The 21,931-nt window shown below is 39.0% G+C and overlaps 1 protein-coding gene across 1 annotated transcript in view; it reads right to left on the reverse strand.

Annotated features, from left to right (window-relative positions):
• Nucleotides 1-21,459, reverse strand: part of SLC35F3 (solute carrier family 35 member F3) — a 164,261-nt gene extending 142,802 nt beyond the window's left edge. The window contains exons 1-2 of the mRNA XM_054629624.2: nucleotides 21,325-21,459; nucleotides 20,834-21,063 (exon numbers count right to left, since the gene is read on the reverse strand). Of these exons, the coding sequence (XP_054485599.1) occupies nucleotides 20,834-21,063; nucleotides 21,325-21,377 (283 nt within the window). The 5' untranslated portion in view covers nucleotides 21,378-21,459. The remainder of the gene's footprint in view (nucleotides 1-20,833; nucleotides 21,064-21,324) is intronic.
• Nucleotides 21,460-21,931: the final 472 nt, after the last annotated feature.

Here is a 21,931-nt window from a genome sequence, read left to right on the forward strand (position 1 = left end):
GTGAGATGCCTAATACACAGCCTCAAAAAAAAAAATAGGAAATGCTAGCCTTCTAATCAAACAAGTCTGCTCACTTTGTCCAGATCACTGGACTCTCCTACCTTCTGTTGTTACATCAAAATACTTCTCAATTGAAACATAATTTCATCACTTTATAAACTGCTTCACCAAACATATCCCTCCCCAAAAAAAGACCACCATGAAGTGAAAAATATCTTTTTCAACTGTATCACAGAGAGGATAATTAAGCCTGGCAGAACAAGGGAGAACACTTTCCTTGCGGATGCCATCACATTGCAGAAGCATCAACATCAAAACCAGCAATTTTCTCAGAGGTTCATTCCTGGTGCAGTGCATAAAATAATTTTATGCTCCTTTTCCTGTGCAATGCATAAAAAGAATTAAATATTGGGGAAAACCATCCAAGAGGGAGCTATCAGCCACAGTAACCAGAGAGGGAAGAGGGCATCACTCATGCTGTTCACTTCCCTCATTGGGTTGTCACTGTTTCCTTCACATAACTGTTGACAGGTCAACTCACCAGGTGTTGAGAAAAGTCCCTGCCAAGAATAGTGCTGAATGTCATTCTGTTCCTCCTGAAGCTACATGCAGAGATGACTCCAGTTTGCTTAGAACAAAATAAGACTATTGTCTATCCCATCTCTAGTCACTTCCTATCTCAGCCTGTTCTGCACAAGGCTTGATTTATGTTCCTGCACTTCACACTTCCACCCTGGGAAAGAACATAACTTGTCAAATACTTCTTGGTAATTAACATGATGTAATCTTTCTGAATGCATTAGTCACCTTGGAATTGGTGAAAAAGACATTTTTTAAAATCTGTAAAAGATTCAAGTTGTGGAGCAGCACACATCCGAAAGATTGAGGCTGCCCTCAGTCTGAGGTCACTCACCTCCCAGAGTGATTATTACAGTCACCTAAGAAGACATGTAAGGGTCCAAAACTATCCTGCAGGACACATGTGAAAAGAGAATAGTATTCCTCTTCGAGTCATTTTCTAACAAACTTCTGCAGCAAATCCAAACACCCCATCTCATATTTATAGATGTTATAAACAGGAAAGTTCTCTCAATTACCTTTTTCTATTAAAGAAAAGAAAAACATTTATGCAACTGATACAGATGTCTTTTTTCCAGCAAAACCTGGAGAACCCAAATGCTTTGTCTGACTCCATGAGCTAGTTCCCATTGAATAATAAACCACACACAATCCCTCCTTCCCAGCTGTGTCAGAACATACGCCATTTGACACGCTTGCAGGGCTGCAGCCTCCCCATGTCAGACAAGAAACTCACCAAACCTTGGCAGTACAATCAGTGGGCATAACTTACAAATATTTATATTATGGTGACATTCAGAATCCAGCTAAACTGGGACCATCAGTATCAGTAACAGAATTATTATATAGAGCACTTTCCTCCCAGTACTACAGAATAAAGAGGATCAATGAGAGTGTAAAAGAGGACAAACAAAACTGGTCATGGGAGGAAACACAGTGGCAAAAATCACAAAATACACCTCATGCCTGGACAAGCTGGAGCAATATTCAAAAGTAATACCTGTTACCAGGTTACAGGTCTTTTTGGATACCATGTGGGAGAAACTTTCAAAAGGTAGTTCCAGAATGTGAAAAAACCTAGCATGAGAGACAGGGTTTATGTATAACATGCTAAATACATTGGAAAACATAACAGTAACAGAAAATATGAACTCCATTAAAGAACAAGGTAAATTTTCACAAGAGTGATATTGTGAAACAAAATAAGTGAATTTGTACTTACACTTTACATTTAAAGATCTTTTGCATTTTTCAGCAGTTTAAGTACGTGATCAACTTGCTTTTTACTTAACAGGGATGAATGCCCCTGTAATTGAACTGTACTTACACTTCTGTAAATGCCTCCTGGTTTCAGAAAAAAATACACATAGTTTAATTTGAGAAACAGACCAAGAAGAAAATAAGTCTATCTTCTGATGATACTTTTGAAAATTAAAATTTACTTTTTTCATCTTCCTCTTCTTTACTAAAACTGTATGGAATGTCTAGACATCAGTGCAGCTACTTTTTATACTTTTAAGACACAGAAATATTTTAGGTTATACTCCTTTATCTGGTTCACCTGCTTGTGTTCCCATTTCAGACAAGTTTGTTTCCTAAGACACATGGCATAAGGGGGGATGACATAATGTTCTGATATTTTTTCACTGTTACTTTGGTAGCTAGGCTTTTTATACTGCTTAGCAAAGCATGATTTCATGATCAGCTTGCTGTTATCTTTCAATCCTGTTCCACCTTGTCAGGTATTTGAGAATTATGCAGTAAATCAGTGACAATCAAATCAATAAATCCACCACTATTTGCATGGCCAAAGATAATTATTCCATACCATTTATCATAACTAGCACAATATATCCTATTTTGCAGTTTAAATATACATAGGGAAGCTGTTAAATTATTTTAAGATGCTATCTGAACCTGTAAGATACCACCTGCCAAAACATTCAAAACCTGAATTTAAATATGTGAACTCCTATTTTTACCAGCTAACTGAAAGGGATCAGGGAAGAAAAACCAAAAAAATCCCCAACAAAACCACACCAAACAAACTAACAGCAACTTTCTGGACAGGTTCTCTCATAATACCTTCTCAGGGTTGCTTTCTCTTGAAAGCTAAATAACAATTAGATGGAACTTAACTCAGAGCAACCATGGCAATTCCAGTATTTCTATCCTCAAGTAACAGGAGTTATTGGAAGGAAGTGTTAAAAGAGCTAATGGGCTATATCTAGGTGTAAGAAAGTCTAAATTAAAAGGACTGTACCAGCCCCAAATAAACACATCTGATTTGGGGCTTGGCAACGTAATTGTGGTGTTTTCTGGTTACACTACCCTGTCTGTGGATCCTAAACCTTACTGAATAAGAAGCCACTAAAAAAATTCAAACTTTCTCATTATAACTGTATTGTCATATTATTTCAAATTATACTTTTATCCATCACCTGCTCAACATTATGTACCATGGACAACACAGAAACTTCCAGTATTCTGAAATAAATTTGCAATGCTCATTTCAATTTCTAAGTAAAAAAAAAAAATTCAAACATGTAATTCTGCCTCTGAATTCCACTGAGCACCCAAAACAAGGATCTTAGTACACTGTGGGTACTTACAGACTTAGAAGAACAGCTTAGTCATAGGAAAATGGCACAAATTTATTTCCTAATGTCTTCCCTCTGTTTTTCCTTAAAGAGGTTTGATTGTTTCTCCTGGCCAGGAAAAAAGCATAGTACATAGAGTTTTTTCCAAACTCCCTTACTAACTTTTCCATTTCTCCATGAACACCACTCAAGGAGTGCTCTATGCAGGTTGAAATAACTGGTTGTCAAACTACAATATTCATTGCTGCAACAGTAGAAAAGGCTAAATTAGGACTTTTGCAAAATGCCTTAGATGAACAAATCCATAGCTGGGATAGAGACAATAAATTCAGTGCGAAACTAATGGGCTTTATCCAAGTGAACAAATTAAACTATTAGAAACGGAGGGGGAAAATTAATTGTAAGAACAATCAGTCAACATAAAGAAACCATCCAAACATGTCAGTGGGGATCACTACATGATGTTCTCTTGTGGCACTTGTTCTGATAAAACTTAGCTGTTTCTGTTCAGGGACACATTTCACCAAGGTAACTAAAAACCCAACAGCAGTGGCTGCTAACACTGCACATACATGCATTTGGTTTGCATGTGTGAAAATCATATTAATATTTAAATCAATGGAAAGCACAGAGCACTGTAACATCAGGATTAAAATCTTCATTTGGATGTCTGGAATGCTGCATATGGACAGACTCAGCCACCAAGCAAAGGAGGGAGAGAGAACTGTGGATTCCAGTGTTACTTTGCCAAAACCAATTTATCTGGGGAGGAAGGGTACCTTTCTCAGACAACTTCCCAGTACAAACCACTTCTAGAGCACAGACCACTTCAATATATTACTCCATTCCCTGCATCCCTGTTATCCTGGACTGATACAAGTCTAAACAATGTCTGTAGAAAATAACAGGTAGACCCTGCTGCTTGTTCTGAGATCACCCAATTGTACCTCATTGCCCCCAAAGTCTATGTTCCGTGGAAGATGTCTCTCTTTTCTGTCCCTTATCAGGAACAGTTGAGTTTGCTGGCTAACAAATTTCTAAGTCAGGAAAGAATACTAGGTGAGAAAAAGCATAACCAAGATCTGGCCACTATTTTTGTTTATTATGGATGCTTAGGATCTAGTACAGAGAGAAGGAAATGTTTAAACTGAAGGAATCTTCTTAACATTTTCTTTAAGTATTTATCCAGCTATATGCAAAGGTAATTTTGGACTGATACTAGACTGTGTGGGTTTTTTCATTTGGTTATTTCAGATAAAGTTGCTCTTTTCTTTTGGCCTAAATACAAAATAAAAGACTACAATTGCAAAATAGCCCTGCTAGTACTCACCTTCTAAGAAAACTTGTTCAGAGTGCAATCAGTTCATGTGTTAATGTTCGAGCTCATTATGCATTTAAATAAGAGTATAACGAATTTATGAAGATACCAGAAACCTTGACACTTCTGAGATTTTCAACAGAAGAGAAGCCTAGTTTTCTTCCCAGTTCTAGCTCTTCAGACCTGTTTGAAACTTTCATGACCTCTGCTATGCCTTTGCTATTCTTCAACGTTTTTTCTTATCCTATTTATTTCCTTACAAGTTTTCATAGAGCTCACATAAGATGCAAATTTGGCTGCCCACAACCCAATGTTCCATATGGCATCTCACCCACATACTTTTACACTTCCATAAAAATCTCTTCCACTTTGTGTTTTATTTTGCTTTTAATTTTTTACTTAGTGAATTGATTCAGTGTTTTCCTCAGATTTCCATATTTTATCCCTGTTGCTCTGTTACTGCCAAAATCATTTTTGTTAACTGCCATATATATGAATATGGATAGTCCAGCACATCATGACTATCAAAACCAGAACTCAGGTGAGTTATGTGACATTTGCTGAACTGACATTTCTCATTTTGCCTGCAGGAGCTATGAGAGAAGGTCAGACAGTTTGTCCAGCTCTTCAGAAAACACTGGTTTAAAGGAGGCAGAGAGCTTCAATACAATTGACTAACATTTCATTCTTAGAGATGACTGGCTACACACAAACAGATTGGCAAGTATATTCCTCTGCAGGACAGATACTACTTTGCATTCATAATATTTGTACTGGTTCCCAGGAGTTGTACAGATCCTATCACAAAGCAACTTGAAACACCATGTCTATTTAGAAACCTAAGTTCACTCATTTTAAATGTTAAAATTAACTGGTATAACCAGCCTCCCCCTTTGTCATTTTTCCCCAACTGCTTTGAGAGTTGCCTTTCTAGCACTGGACACCTTCTCTCTTTGGGTTTCCCACAGAAAATTCAGAACATTTTAGCAGGGTTTTTTTTTTTTTTTTGCACATCAGTGTCTAGAATGTTGTTAGGGTTTCTGAATTTCCTTTTCTTTTAGGTCTGGTGTTCATCTATAAATGACCAGTACTCCAGCTGGAAGTGCAGCTGGCTGTTAGAAAATGAAGGAGATCTCACCATGACAGATAAGAAACCTAAACAGGAGAGGGGAAAAAATCATCAGTAGTTGAGAGGAAAGACAAATAAAGTGGTAAATGGGGTAAAGAGTGCAGAAAGGAAGAAGCTGAGGTCTCTGAGTAAGAGAGTGACCTGGCTGGAGAACTGAAAGCAACAGTATGGCTTCTCACATGCCATCTCCCAGCAGGTGAGATTAATTTCTCTTCCTCTCCCCACACTCTCTTTGTTCAAATTGCAGCTAATCACTTGCAAATGAAGTGTGGCTACTTAAAGATGGCTGTCCCTTAAGTGATGTTTATATGGAACAAGAAGAGTTGTGCTCTACATAAGAGACTATAAATCTTGTACAGTCTACAAGTCTGTAAGACTTGTGTGTAACAAAATCTCTTTCCAAAAACCTGACCCAAGTTAAATGTGAACACATAGGAAAACCCAAAACAAACAAAAAAGCTCAAAAGAAAACAAATAAAAAAAGCAAACAAACAAACAGTACAAAAACACCAGAAAGAGGTAGCTACAGTTTCTTCTCACAGGCTGCATTTGGGATCCAAGGCATTTGAATTGTAGTTTCATTTCAGAGAGAAATCTGAAAATTGAATGTTGTTTTCCCCAAACCCTATAACTGATAATTGCCTTTACTTGTCTTTTCCAAGCTTATTTTAAGCTGTATTCTACAAGCTTGCACTGCTTAATTAGTGCTTTATTTCATTAAAGTCAACAGAGAACCAATTTAAATAAAATGAATGATGTATTTGGTTTGAAGAGGATTTTATGCTTCTGGAAATGGTGCTTCTTGCAAACAAGGTATCAAAGACTCAAGTTCTCAACATGTTGCAACAATGCCTAATTGCTCACTCAGATTTATTACCTGAAGAAATAAATTTTTCTGAAATAAGTCAAACAACCATCAGAACACTAATTTATACAGTTTTTAATTTGCATTAAATAACCACAAAGATACCCCGTCACAAGGATTTTTCCATACAGACAGACCTTTGTGTCAAGCTAAATTGCTCAGTACATGCCAATTACTTTGGATTATATTACATTCTGAAAAAATGACAAGGTCAGACTGTTGAAAAAAATTAAAGGATAGATCAGTGATTACATTGAAAAGGAAAAAATGACTAAGAGAACTCAAATATTTTGACAGTGCATGGAATTATTTGTGTTTGCACCAAAAAAAAAAATTTGGTCTATTCACACACAAATTGACTTAGAATTTATATATGAGAGCAAAGATGCAATCTTCTAGATAGCTATATTTGGCATAGACAAATAAAAATTATATTTTATGATGTGAAGAATATTAAATTAGTATTTTTAAAACAATTTTACATTCACTGTTGGCTAAAACCAACTGCCTAGGGCAATATAAATAATTAACATTCTCAAAGCTAATATATACAAACAAATAATTTTAGCCACACAGCTTCTGCACAGTTTAAGTTACTCATATGTAATTTTGCAGGCTTGAAACTTAAGTATCAAATAGTTGCAGTGACATTTCCTCACAGCTCAGTAACTCCAATGAAATACAGCTTCCTCATTATTTCACTGAATAAAACCACTAAACACCTATTTTCCAATTGTAAAGCAGATGCATGATTCTGTAATTACACCCATGGGTGTTTTCAGCTATTATTTTGGTTACTGGATAAGGCCCTTAATATTTTAATGGTGTAACATTAGCATTAAAAATTATGAGAGATGAAGAGTATGAAAAAATTGAACAAATTCAGCTGGACAGGACCTACCATGATCATCTCATCCATCTGCCAGCTTCAGGGCTGACCAAAAGTTGATGCATATTATTACTGGCTTTGTCCAAATGCTTCTTCAACACTGACATGCGTGAAATTTTACCATATAATAACTACTTTAATGTTTAAATTTCATTCATTAGTTAGTTCCAAAAGTTTATAAATGCAAAATTATTTGAGCTATATTATTTGTATTATGTAATGGTTGAGAATTGCTCTAATTTTAACACTAAAAAAAATCTAATGAAATCATCTTTATGAGATGACAATAATTCAGCCTATTGGGAAATAAATCAACAGTAACAAAATACTCAAGAAAGATCAGACTTGCAAGGTTGGTTATTGAAATATGTGAGTGAAATTCATCAGCTTCAACACTGAGCTGAGATTTATATAACCACTTACCTTTTAGTAAAATCAGCTGCCATTACACAAAGCAGATTACAGCGCAACCATTTTAACCTTGAACTGAGAGCTATACATCTCCAGTAGAAGAAGCCTTTTTGCAAGGTGCTGATTCTGTTGTACTGCCCAATTATTCCACAATGCAAGTAATTTAGCTAGAGCAGTTAATATCCTAGGTATTTTATGCCTCTTGATCTTTTATTTCTCTGGTACAATTCCTACAGATGGGCACACAACTTTGCATAGGTTCTACAAACCTCCCTCCAAAAAAGTGTTTCAAGATCCTAATTACCTCAACATTTGAGATTATTTTACCTCTTCCTGCTTTGAACTGCTTCAGAGAGAAAGGCAGTTTGTTTGACTTGTTCCCATACTGTTCCCACCTAACATAAATAAGAAGGATCATTTTGTTATAGATAATTGGAGGATCAAAAATAACAACTGTCTAATTGCCTTCTGCATGGGAAAAAAGTGAAGGAAACAAAAATTCACTAGACATTCACTAGGGGAATGCTCTTGGTGGAAGGGAATTTTGTATACGTGTTTACATCAATAGACAGCTGCAACACAAATGCTCTCAGCTGGAAGATGGGACCAGATCCAGTCACTCTGCACCTCCATTTGAAAAGTGCAGAACAAATTCTAATAGCAGAGGAAACTCTAGCCTTGTGATATAGCAGATTTTATTTGTAAAAATACTTTGGTGAGCATGCTCTGGGACTCTCTGGATGTTTAAGAGTATCCAAGCTTGCCAAACTGCACAGTTTTCACTAACCTAGTATAGGGTCAGACCAGAACCCTCAATTCCCTTCAGGACTGCAGTATTCCTTTGTGCCATTAGTTACTGGTGTCAGGCAAAATTCCTCTTGGCTTCTATCAGTTTTACCAACGTGAAGATGGAACAATTCTGGCCTTTGAAAATAAAGAGATAAGAGGTTAATGCACTAACTCAAACAGCTTCATTAGATAAATTTTAAACTTTACCAGGGAGTTTCTCCAAGCCACATGCTGCCCATCACACATATGGCTTTGTAGTGGGATAATTTAACAAAAACAGCAACAAAACCAAAAACTGAAGATGGATGTACAACATTCTGTTATATCTAGCATTTCAGATTTCTCCAAGAACACTCCAATTTCATCCCAACACACACTGTCCTTTGTTTACATTTGCAAAGAGTTCTGGGTGTATATGTTCTTATTCCTTACCTGACTGAGCCAAGGCTGTCAAAAACTAACTGGCTTCCAAAGTGCTGCTTATACAAATGATGAACTAGAATGCCTTTCTTTTACTGTTTTAAAAGGCTTCTGCCTCAGACTCATTCAGTGACACCCACTCTAGTACAGGCAGATTGTTTGTCTACATCTGAAGTGGAAAGACATGAACTATGTTTTATTATTTAGTAAAAATGCAAGTTTGAGCTTAGGGCAATACAAAATTTTCTACTGGTAACAGACCTGTTTGAGGATTTTTTTCCTATACTGCTGCTTCTATAGCATACCCTGTTAGAAGCCTCAATCCTTTACTCCTAACCTAAAGCTTTAAACAATTGTATATGTATTCATTTTCCTTTCAGCACCTGGGCTCTGGTAGTCAGTTTTCTAGGCAATGGGAAGAAAGAGTAGCCTCTTCTTAATTCCTGTAGATGATTTCTACTTATGTTGGGACAAGCTATTAAGTACTAACTAAACACCAAGTTTAAAGAAATTTAAAATTGCACATCTATTAAAAGAAATAATTATTCTGTAATTTAAATTGAGCTCCTCAGTAGTGCTCAGGAACATATAATAAAGACCATGTATGGGTAGGTGTAATTGGATGCAGTTGCCTTAGGAACAAATGTTCAGCACACAGAGCAGGAAGCCCTGCTTAAAAGGCAAACTCAAAGACTTAAGCCTCGTAGCTGAAACCTGGCTTGACTGAAGTTACTGAGAAAAGTACCATGTCTGGTACTTTTGGTACTTGGCTGGAGTCAGGGATTCATCCCAAAAGCTTTTTTAATTCTCTCATTATTATCAGTGCAGAACTAAACAATACATTAAAATGTGCTGTACTGGAGATGCATTTACCTGTTTCCCTTGTTCAGTAAGCTTATCATGAAGCAAAAACTACCTAGAGAATCATAGTTTAGGCTTATACTCTTAAGATTCTAGTTTCAATACCATTTCCAGTGTATTTTCATTATATAGACATGAGATATTGTGCCTTTAGAGAAATGTTATTGTAGGGTCCAAAAGAATTTGACATGCAGAGATAAAACACTGCCTGGTATATGAGTATCATTTTAAAGCAATATTAATCACAAAGATTCCTATAAAGATGCTATGCAAAAATCTTTTCATTTTGTAGAAATAAATACAGAATGCCTAATAATGTTTGCCAGAAAGATTTCCAGTGAGATGCAGTTTTTACTATGCACATAGCAGCCACAGAAGGCACAAAGTATTGCTCCCGGTACAAGGTGTGTTTCTTGTCCGTGCATTTCTCTACAAAGAAATTACTCATCTGTGCTTCTATGACTTACTCTCATTTCTGTTTCCATTTGAAGAAATATTATAAGACACAAAACCACTTCTCACCCTGGGTGAAGTCAGAACACATATACAGCCCTCTACCTCTTGAAATCACTATTTGCAAAAGACAAGGAATTTCCTACAGATATTAAACTACACATTACTAAGCTGTAAAGTTTGAAAGCAAGTTGTAATTGGAACAAGAAAATCAAATAAATCAAATACAGAAGGTGTTTATTAAATAAGTTGCTTATCAAATAACACTTCCCAAAGACTGTAAAGTAATTTTATGAACAGAACCAGAGATCCAATTCCATGCTGCACTCTCCAAGAGGATCTTCCTAAGTCTTACAAACCAACAACCACAGGAAGGCAGTCATTTAAGGTGGTTTTTTGCTTCCTTCATCTATTCTCTCAAGATAACCTGGCAAACTGGAAAAACCAGGCAGGAGCCATGTATCCTCCTGAAATCCCTGAAGCCATGCACACAGTACTCTATTCCTTCATGTTAACCTAGTTTTCATTCCAACTCATGTAATTTCCCAGAGTGATAAAGAGGACTTTACTTCCCATATATTGGAAGAAAGTTCACGAGTTCACGTGGCTGTATGTAGGAGTCTCACATTATAACTACAATAATAACTGAATGTGGGCTTATGCTCATTTCCAAGTCAGGACCTATCTGTCATTCTCATGTCTATCAAAAAAACTTAAATAATATTTGAACTCCTGAATGCACCAGAATTCACCTTGTCTGGGCATAATCTCTGGCTTGCATGAAACCCAAGCTCCCAAATTCAGGCCCATGGAATACACTTGCAACGTATGTAAGAAATAGCTGAAATATAAATCCTGAAAAACAGAGGCCTCTAGTCACCACATATGATGTAGAAGTGTCAGGAAGCCAAATCTGTGGAAAAAAATAGCCTTTCTGCTCTTTTCTCACTACTCTTGCTCAACTTGAAAGTAATCAAATCTCCTAATTTAATTAAAGACATTTTCCATGCCTCCACTGACTTTAAGGGGTGTGTTTCTTGACTGCCTTTTTCTACCTTTTTCTACATTATTTTGTAATTTCTTCTCTTTAATTAGCCTCTGGTAATCAAGCCTAAACACATTTCTTTTCATTATAAATGTCTTGTTTCTGACGCGAAGAAAGACCCACAACTGAGAAGTTACCAGGCCAGTAGAACACTAAATGCTATGCAGCAAAAAATTATTTCAGCAGAAATACAAGGAAGTATGGTTTCTGTCAGTAATTTCTGTTCCATGGAAAGTGCTAACCAAACCCATAAGCAGTAGCTAGCATCTAAGCTTAAAAAGTAAACATGATTACCATCTTCGCTCGTTCAAATAAATGGCTGCATGTTAATGAAATCAGTCTTGAAGTTTCCAAAAAACATTGCATAAAGTGAGCAGGAGAGACAACATAATCATAAAGCCATGAAGTTCTGTTTCCTGTTTCATATTGCAAACACTGCACATTTGATATTAATCCTGGCACTGCATATTTCAACTAGGGCAAAATTTTGCAAGCAGAAAATCTCTAGTGAACACCCAAGGAACCAGACTGTCTGGAAAGCAGCTACTGTTTGAAAATGGAAAGACAACTCCAGGCTTTCAGGACAGGACCATGAATACACCATCAGCATCCTCACACAAGCTCATCAGTTCTGAAGGAGCAGGTCCTTGCTTCGCTTCCCACCTGAGCACAAACCTGTGCTCTGTTCACACAACTGCTCAGATCTGGCAAAGCCAAAGCAAGATGTCCTGGAGAAGGCAGAGCCCCCAGGCTGCCACAGGGCTACAAACAGCACAACAGTGAGCTTAAGGGTGCAATGACTTGGCCTGCTCAACTTGGGAGAGTGGACAAGCAGGTCAATTTCCACGCTACTTTTTACCTTAGCTGGTGTGAAGAGATAGCGAGGAAAAGCACCAAATTTGTGGGATTTCTAATGTAAGAGTCAAGGAAAAAAAACCAAACCTTTGGGTTGTCACTATTGGATCAGCTTTGGCACAATATTTATATTGCAATGGGATCAATAAGACTCTGCACCAGTGTTCAGAAATGAAAATCTGGTTGTTTCCTTTAGACGTATGAGGCATAAATAATTTTCATGAATTATCTGACAGAGGCCAGTTACAGCAAAGCAAAAAGAAACTTTAATTGCAAGATTAAGACCTTATAATTTCACTAGAAGCCAGTTACATTCCCTTTTCCTGGAGAGGCTCAAATATTCAAATTTCCCTGCCTCAGATGATTGGCTTGCTGAGTTAACAGAGCCTATCAGCTGTGTGATGTCACTGTTGTTTTCCTAAATGTGATGCTACGTAAATTCCAACACTGCTGGAAGAGCTTTTCTCAGAAAAACAACCCAACTCCTATATTGGCCAGATAAACTCATGGAAACAAAATGATAGGAAACATTTGGTAAAAAAATTAACCTTATTAGATCCTCAAGTTCCAGAGAAAAATAGAAGCATCTGAAACCATTCAGATGCAGTTTTTTATAAGGGAAGATGACTGAGTGGAGAACAAGCTTCTCACATTCTGAAGAAAATGAAATCTGGGATATCTCTGCTGCATCCCTTCTGTCTAAGGATTAATTCAAGTAGTAGTTCATAAAGAAAATATTTCTCTGTGGTCTTCCACACAATCACAGCATCTTTTTTTCTTCCAAGGATACACTGAGGGATGAAAGAATATGTGCCTAGTGAAGAGAAGCAGGGAATCATAAATACTCAGGGAAGTGGTTTTTACAATAAGATGTACCACATGAAGGCAAGCTATTGCCTAGGTAGGAGCCATGATCTGCAGATAAATTTCTATGAACATAAGTGCTCATTTTATCTCTGTTCTCAGAGTAGTCATCATTCACAAGCAACAGTGGAAAGTCTATGGCTTCAGCTTCCAAAACTGCAAGAGGGACAGAACTACACCTTTGTCTTCCAAAGGATGGTGCCTGCCAAAGGGCCAAAGTGACTTTTATATAACTTTTCTGTCGAATCGTAGAATAATGCGAGTTGGAAAGGACCTTAAGGATCACCTGATTCAACTATACCTCATTGCCATCTCTCTCTTTCTCTTGAGGCTTATTTTATCTCAAGTAAATGGCAGAAATTATCACCAATTTACACAGAGAATATGAAACACAAATACCTCATTATACAGAAGAGAGATTATGGCACAAAAACTCACCTTGAAGAAAGCCCTGACATAAGCTAGAATCTAGTAAAATTAGCTATTAAGCTAATGAGCATTGCTGGTCATTGTGCTTTTGTGGCTTTGTGTTTCAGTAACACTCCAGTAACACAACAGTGTCTGATATCACAGTAGGATATCAACAACACAGGCTTTGTAGTCTCATTTCAATACTATTATCTTGTGCAATTAATTGTCTCTATTAAAAAATAATTATTTAAAGTTGCAAAGGTCCATCACACAGTGCACTCCAGAACTATTACAGAAATTTACCCAGAGGAAGGGTCTGCAATAAAAATAGTTCCAAAAATAAGTATTCATTCATAATTCTTGATAGTTTCCAAATTAGTTTTTCAAAATTAACTTGCTCCCTCATTATTCCATATCAATTCAGAGTAGTATGTATTTTTAGCAACAATCTGTTATTATTGATTAGTGAATATGTTCACATTTTTATTAAAAAAATAAAAGAAATAAATGCAGTTTTCCAGTGGAAGGATTCTCAAATGCCAGGTAACACTCTTCAAAACTGTTAACACAGGCCCTGACATTGCAAAGATGTACAGCTAGGTTTTCATGGTGGAGACTTCAGTGGTGTTTTCTAACCCAGCAGCATTCAATGATAACATTCATTAAGGGTTTAAAATGAATGCTGGAAATCAACAGATTCTTAATTGCTGTCCCATGAACTGTTTTGCATAAATGGCTGAAGATGACATGTAATTAAAGCTGCACTGAAAAAAAGCTGAAAGCAATGAATTAATTTGTTTAAACAGCAAACAAACAAACAAACAAAAAGAAGATGGCCCATTCTGCAGGCAGTAATTTTTTAGTTTTTTCACTATGAAAACGAGATACAAAACACAAAATGTTTACTTATCTGCCTAGTTAAAAGTGGTGGCTACTTAACACTACACAATTAAAACTGTTAAGTAAACAAGTAACTAAATATTCTCTAAACATTTATCATTTACTAAATATTTATTAAACAATCAAAAATGTTTAGCAAACCAGTTTAAATGAGAATTTGTTTGGCTTGCCAGCAAGAAATTTAAGACTTAAAGTCTGTGATTAATTAAGCTCTATATTGTAACAGGAACCAGTTTTCTATTAAGTACTAGCCAAAAAAGTTTTACCAATTTTCAAAAGCCTAAGAACCCCCATGTTTCTTCTCTATTGGAATTGTCCTGAAAAAGAAGATTCTGAAAGGCTTTTTTAAAAATCATTCACCTGATATCTTTGCAGCTGCTCAGTATTCAGCACCTGTACTGCTCTGGCCTGCCTCAGGTGGCCAGATTGTGCTCATTCTCAGTTGCAAGACCACCCAGAGAGCTAAAACCCAGGAGACCCAGCAGGTTCTCTTTCAAAAGAGAAACAGATCCTGTAGTATTTGGGATACGAACAGACATGTGATTAGGTCTCTGAAATACTTAAAGAGACTATTTCTGGGGACAGCTCTTCTCAGTCACAGTGACTACTACATAATGAGGGAACTGCCTAAGAAGATTTTGTGTGAGCTGTCATGTGGACACAAGTCAGAAATATCCCTGGATCATGTATCACCAGGTAGGTTTAGCTTGCAGCAGAGAACTGCAACTGACATTAGATACAACAATGCTACAGTGCCTTTAAATCTGCAATGCAATTCAGCACCATTGCTTTCTTTCACCTGTAGGTGCTCCCATGTTTTCTTTGGTTTTCTTGGTAACAAAAAAAATTACTGATGTTAGTACTGACAATGAAGAGTTGAAGAGCATTGATTAAAAAGTAAATCAGGCCTCAGACACCACAAGCCTATATTAAATATATATATATATATATAAAGCACATATTTTATTCATCTTCTAATCTTCAGTGCTGACCTACAGACTGGGTGCTTAGAAGGGCTGTTGACCTATAGATTGAACCTGGGAAGAGAAACTTGGATAGCTGCAACAAGCAAGAGGTTACCAGCACCTAGAGGTTACTCCATGTTTTCACCTGAGAAGGAAGATTCTCTCATAATCATTTGACCTCAGAAACAGCAACATGAATGATACCACCAAGTCTTAAACTTATTACATTCAGTATTTATGCATTGGAAAGCAAGCAAGCAGTTTAAATTAATTGCTTACAGTTGGCCTGAAAATAGTTTTCCCCAGAGAAAATTATAATCTTCATCTTATGTCTTTGAACTTCTGGAGTATATCACCTCAAAAAGTAAGTTAAATTCTCCCTCGGATGCAAATACATGAAAATGGTATTTGCACAAATTCCTCTTGATTCATATCCTCACTGGATTTGCTTTTAGCAACTGTGAAATTTCAGCATTCAATGGAGCATGAAAAGAAAATCACAAGGAGGAATGCTGGGGATCAGCTGGAAACACTGGTCTTTAGCTGTGTAACTGATACTCTAATATTTACAAGTGCTCCTACATTTAATTAGCTAAAACCAACACCAAACTCTTACCTTGAAAGGCTGTCAAAATCTGTAACTGGGAACAGTCTGCCCAGAGGAGTTAGGAGTACCCCATCTCTGGAAGTATTCAAGGCAAACCTGGATTAGGATTTGAGCCAGCTGGTCCAGTGAATGTGTCCATGGCAGGGTGGTTGAAACCAGATGACTTTTAAGGTCCCTTCTTACCCAAATCATTCTATGGTATAATTCTGTGGTTGACATACTCAGAAAATTATGCTTTCTGAGCAATCTTCAGGCTATTCAGCCAATGTGTTCTAGTATGTTACTGATTGGTGACAGCACTTAAATTCCACATTCAGGTCAAGACCTAATGTGCTACACACTGGATGAGTACTACATTGAAATTTTGTGCATTAAATTTATATGGTTTATTTTGTTGCTGCTGAAATAACTATGACTAAACATGAAAAAATATGAAAATTAATATTTAAAGTAGCAGGGAGAAGCAAAGCCAGAGAACTTCATTTAGAGGACACAATCTTTCCCTTTCACCTGAACATCATGTCTCTTACAAGTTATCACTGGGACAACCTGGAATTAGCCACAAGGTGGAAGTCTCAGAGAAATGTACTTTCACAAGCAGTAATCCACAGACAGTGGTCAATTCCTAAAAAACAGAACTAAGAGGAGTTAAAACTACATACCATTCTCTTCTTTCTGCAGGTATGGAAATGTCTGTAAGCACACAAAAAATTTACGTGAAGAAATGAGGAAGGCCAAGGCCCATGCAATCCTGATTTGTCCATAATAAGTCTGTATTTATGAACACATGCTAAGGATACATGAAAGTCCCTGCTTTAAAAGCAAGACCCTAATCTTAAAGAAGGAGTGGAAGCAGGTGATCTGTAGGAAGAAGATTGCAAAATAGGGATAGCTGGCTCAAGCCCACGTGAATGTATTTAAAATACTAATCACATAATGACACACTGTGATATTGAATCACCAGAAAATAGACCTAGTTAGAGAAAAATGAATGTTTGGCAAAGGTGATAGTTGTGAACATTTCCTGTGGAAACAAGCACGCTGCCAATTGCTACAATCATTAAAATAGATGAGTCTTCCATACTGACCAGAAGGGCAGTCCAAGAGTTTTGTGACACCTGTATTTCTCAAGTACAGAAAAGCTCCTAGGGAACTACCAAAAAATATTTAGAAAACTAAATCCAACTGACAATGCTCTGAAATGGAAACTTAAAATATGGCTGTTCACCTCCAAACTTGCCTCTGCTCTTCAACTGAAGTCCCAGGCTTCCAGAGGCAGCAATCATGAGAATTCACATAACCTTCATGGAAGAGAAGAGCAGTGCCAATACAGCTCTAACAACAGCTTCATCTCCCTACAACAAGAAGACTGTCAGTAGGATCTGCAAACCTCATGGCATTGTTTGGGGGGGCTTTTTATTAAAGCCTTTGATCCCTATGTTCTAACTAAAAGAAAAAAAATGAAAGTCAACTCACCTCTTACTGATAATGAGAATTTCACAAATATTGAGCTCTGTTACATCTGTAGCTGCATAAGGGTATGATTCTGCAATCTGACTGCATCTTATCTGTTTCTTCCCCTCTGCCTTTTTATTTGAAAAATCAAATCACATTCTGCAAAATATTCCCCATGGGACACATATGAATATTTGATTTAGACTGGAGAGCAGTTAACCACATAATTAGTTACCCTGGAAATCAAAGAATTCAGAAAAATAAGAACTACCAGATTAGAACACTCCTCTTTCTAAAGGTTGGCAGATGCTATGGAGGGAAGCACAAGAAACCCTCAAGAGAAGTCTCCTCACAGCCTAAGGAGGGGCTAATTCAAATTCTGGATAATGAAGTTTAATGTTATCTCCAGCATTTCCCATTTTATCACAATTCTAGATCCTATCACTGCTATTATAATTACTCAAAATCTTCGTCTCAAGAATAAATTACATGTTTTCTTCAATATTATTTCTTTTTCTATCAGTCTTTAATTGATGGCCTTTCAGTTTCTTTTCCTGTCTACCTTTTTCTCTTATGACCACAGTAAGAAGAAAACCTCTCTACCTGCCTAAGCAACATGTGCCAGTACTTTCCAACACTTTTATTTCAACCTTTTTAAGGTAAACAGCAAAAACTCTTGAGGCTCTCTACAGATTGCCTGTACTTTTTCTCCTTGCTCATCTCAGAGCCTCCAGTAATATTTTTTTGAGAGCAGATAACCATAATTACCCTAAATTTGCTGAAGGCATCCTAACACACAGGAACTACATTAAATTATTCCAGCTCCGAAAATCTGGTTTGCAAGTGCAGTCCAACAGCAGAGGTCTTCCCTGAGCTGTGTATGGTCCCAAAATTACCAGCCAATGTAATGTGCTAGTTGGCAGGTAATTGTAGCATTTTCAGGAAATGTGAGGCTTCTGTTTGTGATAACTGAATGACATTTATTGACATTTCAGCGAGTCACCTGGCTGGGACAGGTCTCCCTAGGGTAAAGTTACAAGTCCTTTCTCATGGTGTCCAATCCAGTTTGTGCCTTACGCACATTTTCACTTCTTCCTCCTCTGTTTCCAATGAATTTATAAGAATATTAAATACCGGAGTTGCTACATAACCTTGAGGCATCCCGGTATGTTTCAAATTGTTCTCCAAGCAAGTTTTGCGGTCATGGTAACACTACCTCAGTTTATCAGTGGTAGTTTCCCTAATGGAGTTTTGCTAAAACAAAAACAATGAAATAAGCAAAAGCTTTCTGAATCTCTCAAACAATTTTACACATCCATCCATACAGCTATATGTATATATAAACGGTCTAAATGAAGCACAAAAGGAATGCACTGCAGTGCAAAAGAGGTAGATCTGACCCTATAGGCAATTTAGTTACAATAAAAATAATGTCACCAAGAGAGATAGACTAAATAAATCTAGATCATACCATAATATGGACTTATTTTCTGCAAAGCAGGTCCATTATTAATGCACTCCATAATTATAATCACAGTGCATTCAATTGTCAACAAGGATGCAAAATAAGATGACAAAAATCCAGGTTGCAATTTAAGCTTAACGAAAATAATTTGTTCGCAGTACTTCAGCCAAATAAATTTTCTAACTGCAAAGTCTCAAGGAAAGTCCATATCCCAAAACTAGACATCAGCCCAACTTGAAGGAATATTCAAAGATGTTTCAAAGCAGCTGTGACAAAGTTGTCTTCTCACTTTAGATGATATACCCTATTCAGTCAGCTATTCAGCTGATGCAGATCAACATGGCTCTCCTTAAACCATGCTGTAGAGATGTATCTTTCCTTCTATGTGTCCTTCTACGTTCCTAGTAACTCAGATTTTAAATTGGCAACACATTCACATAACCTATTATTTTTAGACACACATTTATGAAACTCAGGCACTTAGTATATTTATTGCCCATCATTATAACTCAAGTATGTAATTTTGTTATTCAGATCGAATTAGGAGAGAAAATGTAACTAGAATAGTAGGCTTAGGCTTGCTATTAACTTTTTCAGACAGAGTTATAAATTTCAACTAATAGGTTATAATTGAGGAGCCAGCATGACCTTTATTATTTCAGAAGGTTCAGCCATAGCAGCTCAGTGTGACTTCAGCTAGACTATTAGTCACTCTGTCAGATAGAACCATTAACATCCAACTCAGTCTGGCATCCACATATGATCTGATCCTTAAAACTGGCCTGAATAAGCTTTACTCTCAAGAACAGCCCCAATCCAGGCACTGGAATTGCTCTTATAGAAACAACACATTCCTAGTGAGTAAAGTAGCAAATATCTGATATTTCTGTCATAATTGCAATCAAAGAAAAAATTTAAAAAAGGGTCTCACAGAAGAGTATTAGAATATTTATTAGTAAAGTCCTATTTTCAGGCAACCAGGACCAGCTCTCCCTCAAAGAAAAACTGAACTTGTACTGTATGCCATGCATTCTTGTATCATTCTATTCCATTATTAAGCACACTGCCAAACAGATAATCTAGTAGTAAATATTTCAGAACATTTGCACTTAATATGTAAGGAAGTACAATATGAAAACAACCACTTTATCAGAGCCAGTGTTTCCAGCAAAGCAATGATTTCTGTTGCAGAAGAATCCTTTTATCAACAAAAACCCTGTGATATTTCAAACGACCTTAAGATAACCAAAATAATGTTATGACTTCAATTAATTGGTAAACTATTCTGTAAATTTTTAATGCATACAACTGACATAAACATGATGAAAGATGGACAAAAAAATACTCAAAAAGTACTAGTTGATATATTACAACGACTCGAGGTAATGCTTCCTTTGTAAATCATGTATGTGACAGAATACAGCTACACCTCTCTTCATATCGTTATCATTTGAAGTTTCTTTCTCAAGTGTATGCATACGGAAGAAACAGCTCCACTCGACATAGGAAAAGACAGATCATTCAGCTCAAGTGCTGTGAAAATTTGACAGAAATTTTCTCCTAAAACAACAGAAACACACACTGATAACGCGCTACATGTGGAAATGGTATGTGCATGAGTGTGCAGGGGCTTTTACACAGCTGTCAACCCACGGTAATCACCGTCGCTAAGTGTGCCTGCAACGTGAAGACAAATATTTGACCTATTTTCTTAGCAGAATTCATCATTCTTAGCACCACGCTCCCGTGAACCAGCCACTGCCAAAGGACTAAGGCAACACGGGCATAGAATTCTTCGCCGAGAGTGAGAGCGCTTCCTTCCACGGAGCGAGGTTTGTTCCAGCGCTAAAGCGCTCGGCCCCTCGAACCCCCATCCCTCTGCCGGTTTCAGGCTGCGCCCGCTCTCCCTGGTCCTGGCAAACCCCCCGCGCCCGTCCGTGCCGGGGACTCACGTTTGTAGCTGGCTGCCCAGGGCTGGTAGCCGTAGTAGCCGGTGATGCGGAGGATGCGCTCCTCGATGGAGGTGAGCCCCACGGACGCGCTGGTGAGGTCTTCCACGGAGCGGGACCACTTCAAGTCCTCTTTAATGGCCTCGTCCACCACCAGGTACTTGAGCTGCCGCAGCTGCGGGCTGATGTCGGACAGCCGCCGGGGGCTGACATCGGGGGAGCGCCGCATGCCGCTGCGGGTCGGGAGAGGGGCGTCAGCCCGGGGCCGCGCCGCCAGCGCCGCCGCCCTCGGGCGAAGTTGGCGGCGTGCGGCGGGACCCCCGCCGGCAGGGGAGCCGGCCCGGGCCCGCGGCACCCACAACTTTCCTCGCCGCCCTCCACCGGAGCGACCCCCGGGAGCGGGCGGCGCCGCCGGCCAGGCTGAGGTAAGGTGAGGTGAGGTGTGCGGTGTCCCCGTCCCCCCGGCCCGCCCGCCCGGCCCCGCGGGTACTCACAGCGTGGCGGCTTTGCCCCGCGCGGAGCCGTTGGGGAACTCCCGGATCCCCATGGGGAGCAGCAGCGATGGCTGGGGGGCGCCCAGGCTTCCCGGCGGGGCGAGCCGGCGGCTCTCACCGGCCGGGTAACAGGCGGAAAGGAAGGAAAGGAGCGAGCGGGGGAAGGCGGCGCCCCCGTGGCAGAGGGTCCCCGGGCTGGCGCTGGCCCCGGCGGGAGAGGCAGGCAGGGAGAGAGGCGGGCAGGGATGGAGGGACGGAGACGGGCGGGCCAGCGCTGCCGCCTGCAAGCCGCTGCCGCCTGCGGAGCGCCGAGCGCCGGCGGCGGGGGCCGGGCAGGGCAGGGCGCGCTCCGCGCCCCCCACCCCGCGCGCTCCCGCCGGCCGCCGGCAGGGGGAGCCCCCGGGCCCGCCGCCGCCGCCACTAGCGGCCCTCGGGCGGGGCGGGGCGGGGCGGCCTCGCCCTCCAGGGGCCGCCTGACAGCCCTGGGCGGCTTCAGCTCCCCTAGGTGTGCCCGCCTGGCTGAGCAGCCAAGCCATTCCCACCTCTGCTCGGTGGCAACAAGTTCGGAACGGCGCGGGGCGCCCGGACAGCCCGGGCAGGGCCGGCT

The sequence above is a fragment of the Agelaius phoeniceus genome, chromosome 3 (genome assembly GCF_051311805.1).
Source record: "Agelaius phoeniceus isolate bAgePho1 chromosome 3, bAgePho1.hap1, whole genome shotgun sequence".
In the NCBI taxonomy this organism is placed as follows: domain Eukaryota; kingdom Metazoa; phylum Chordata; class Aves; order Passeriformes; family Icteridae; genus Agelaius; species Agelaius phoeniceus.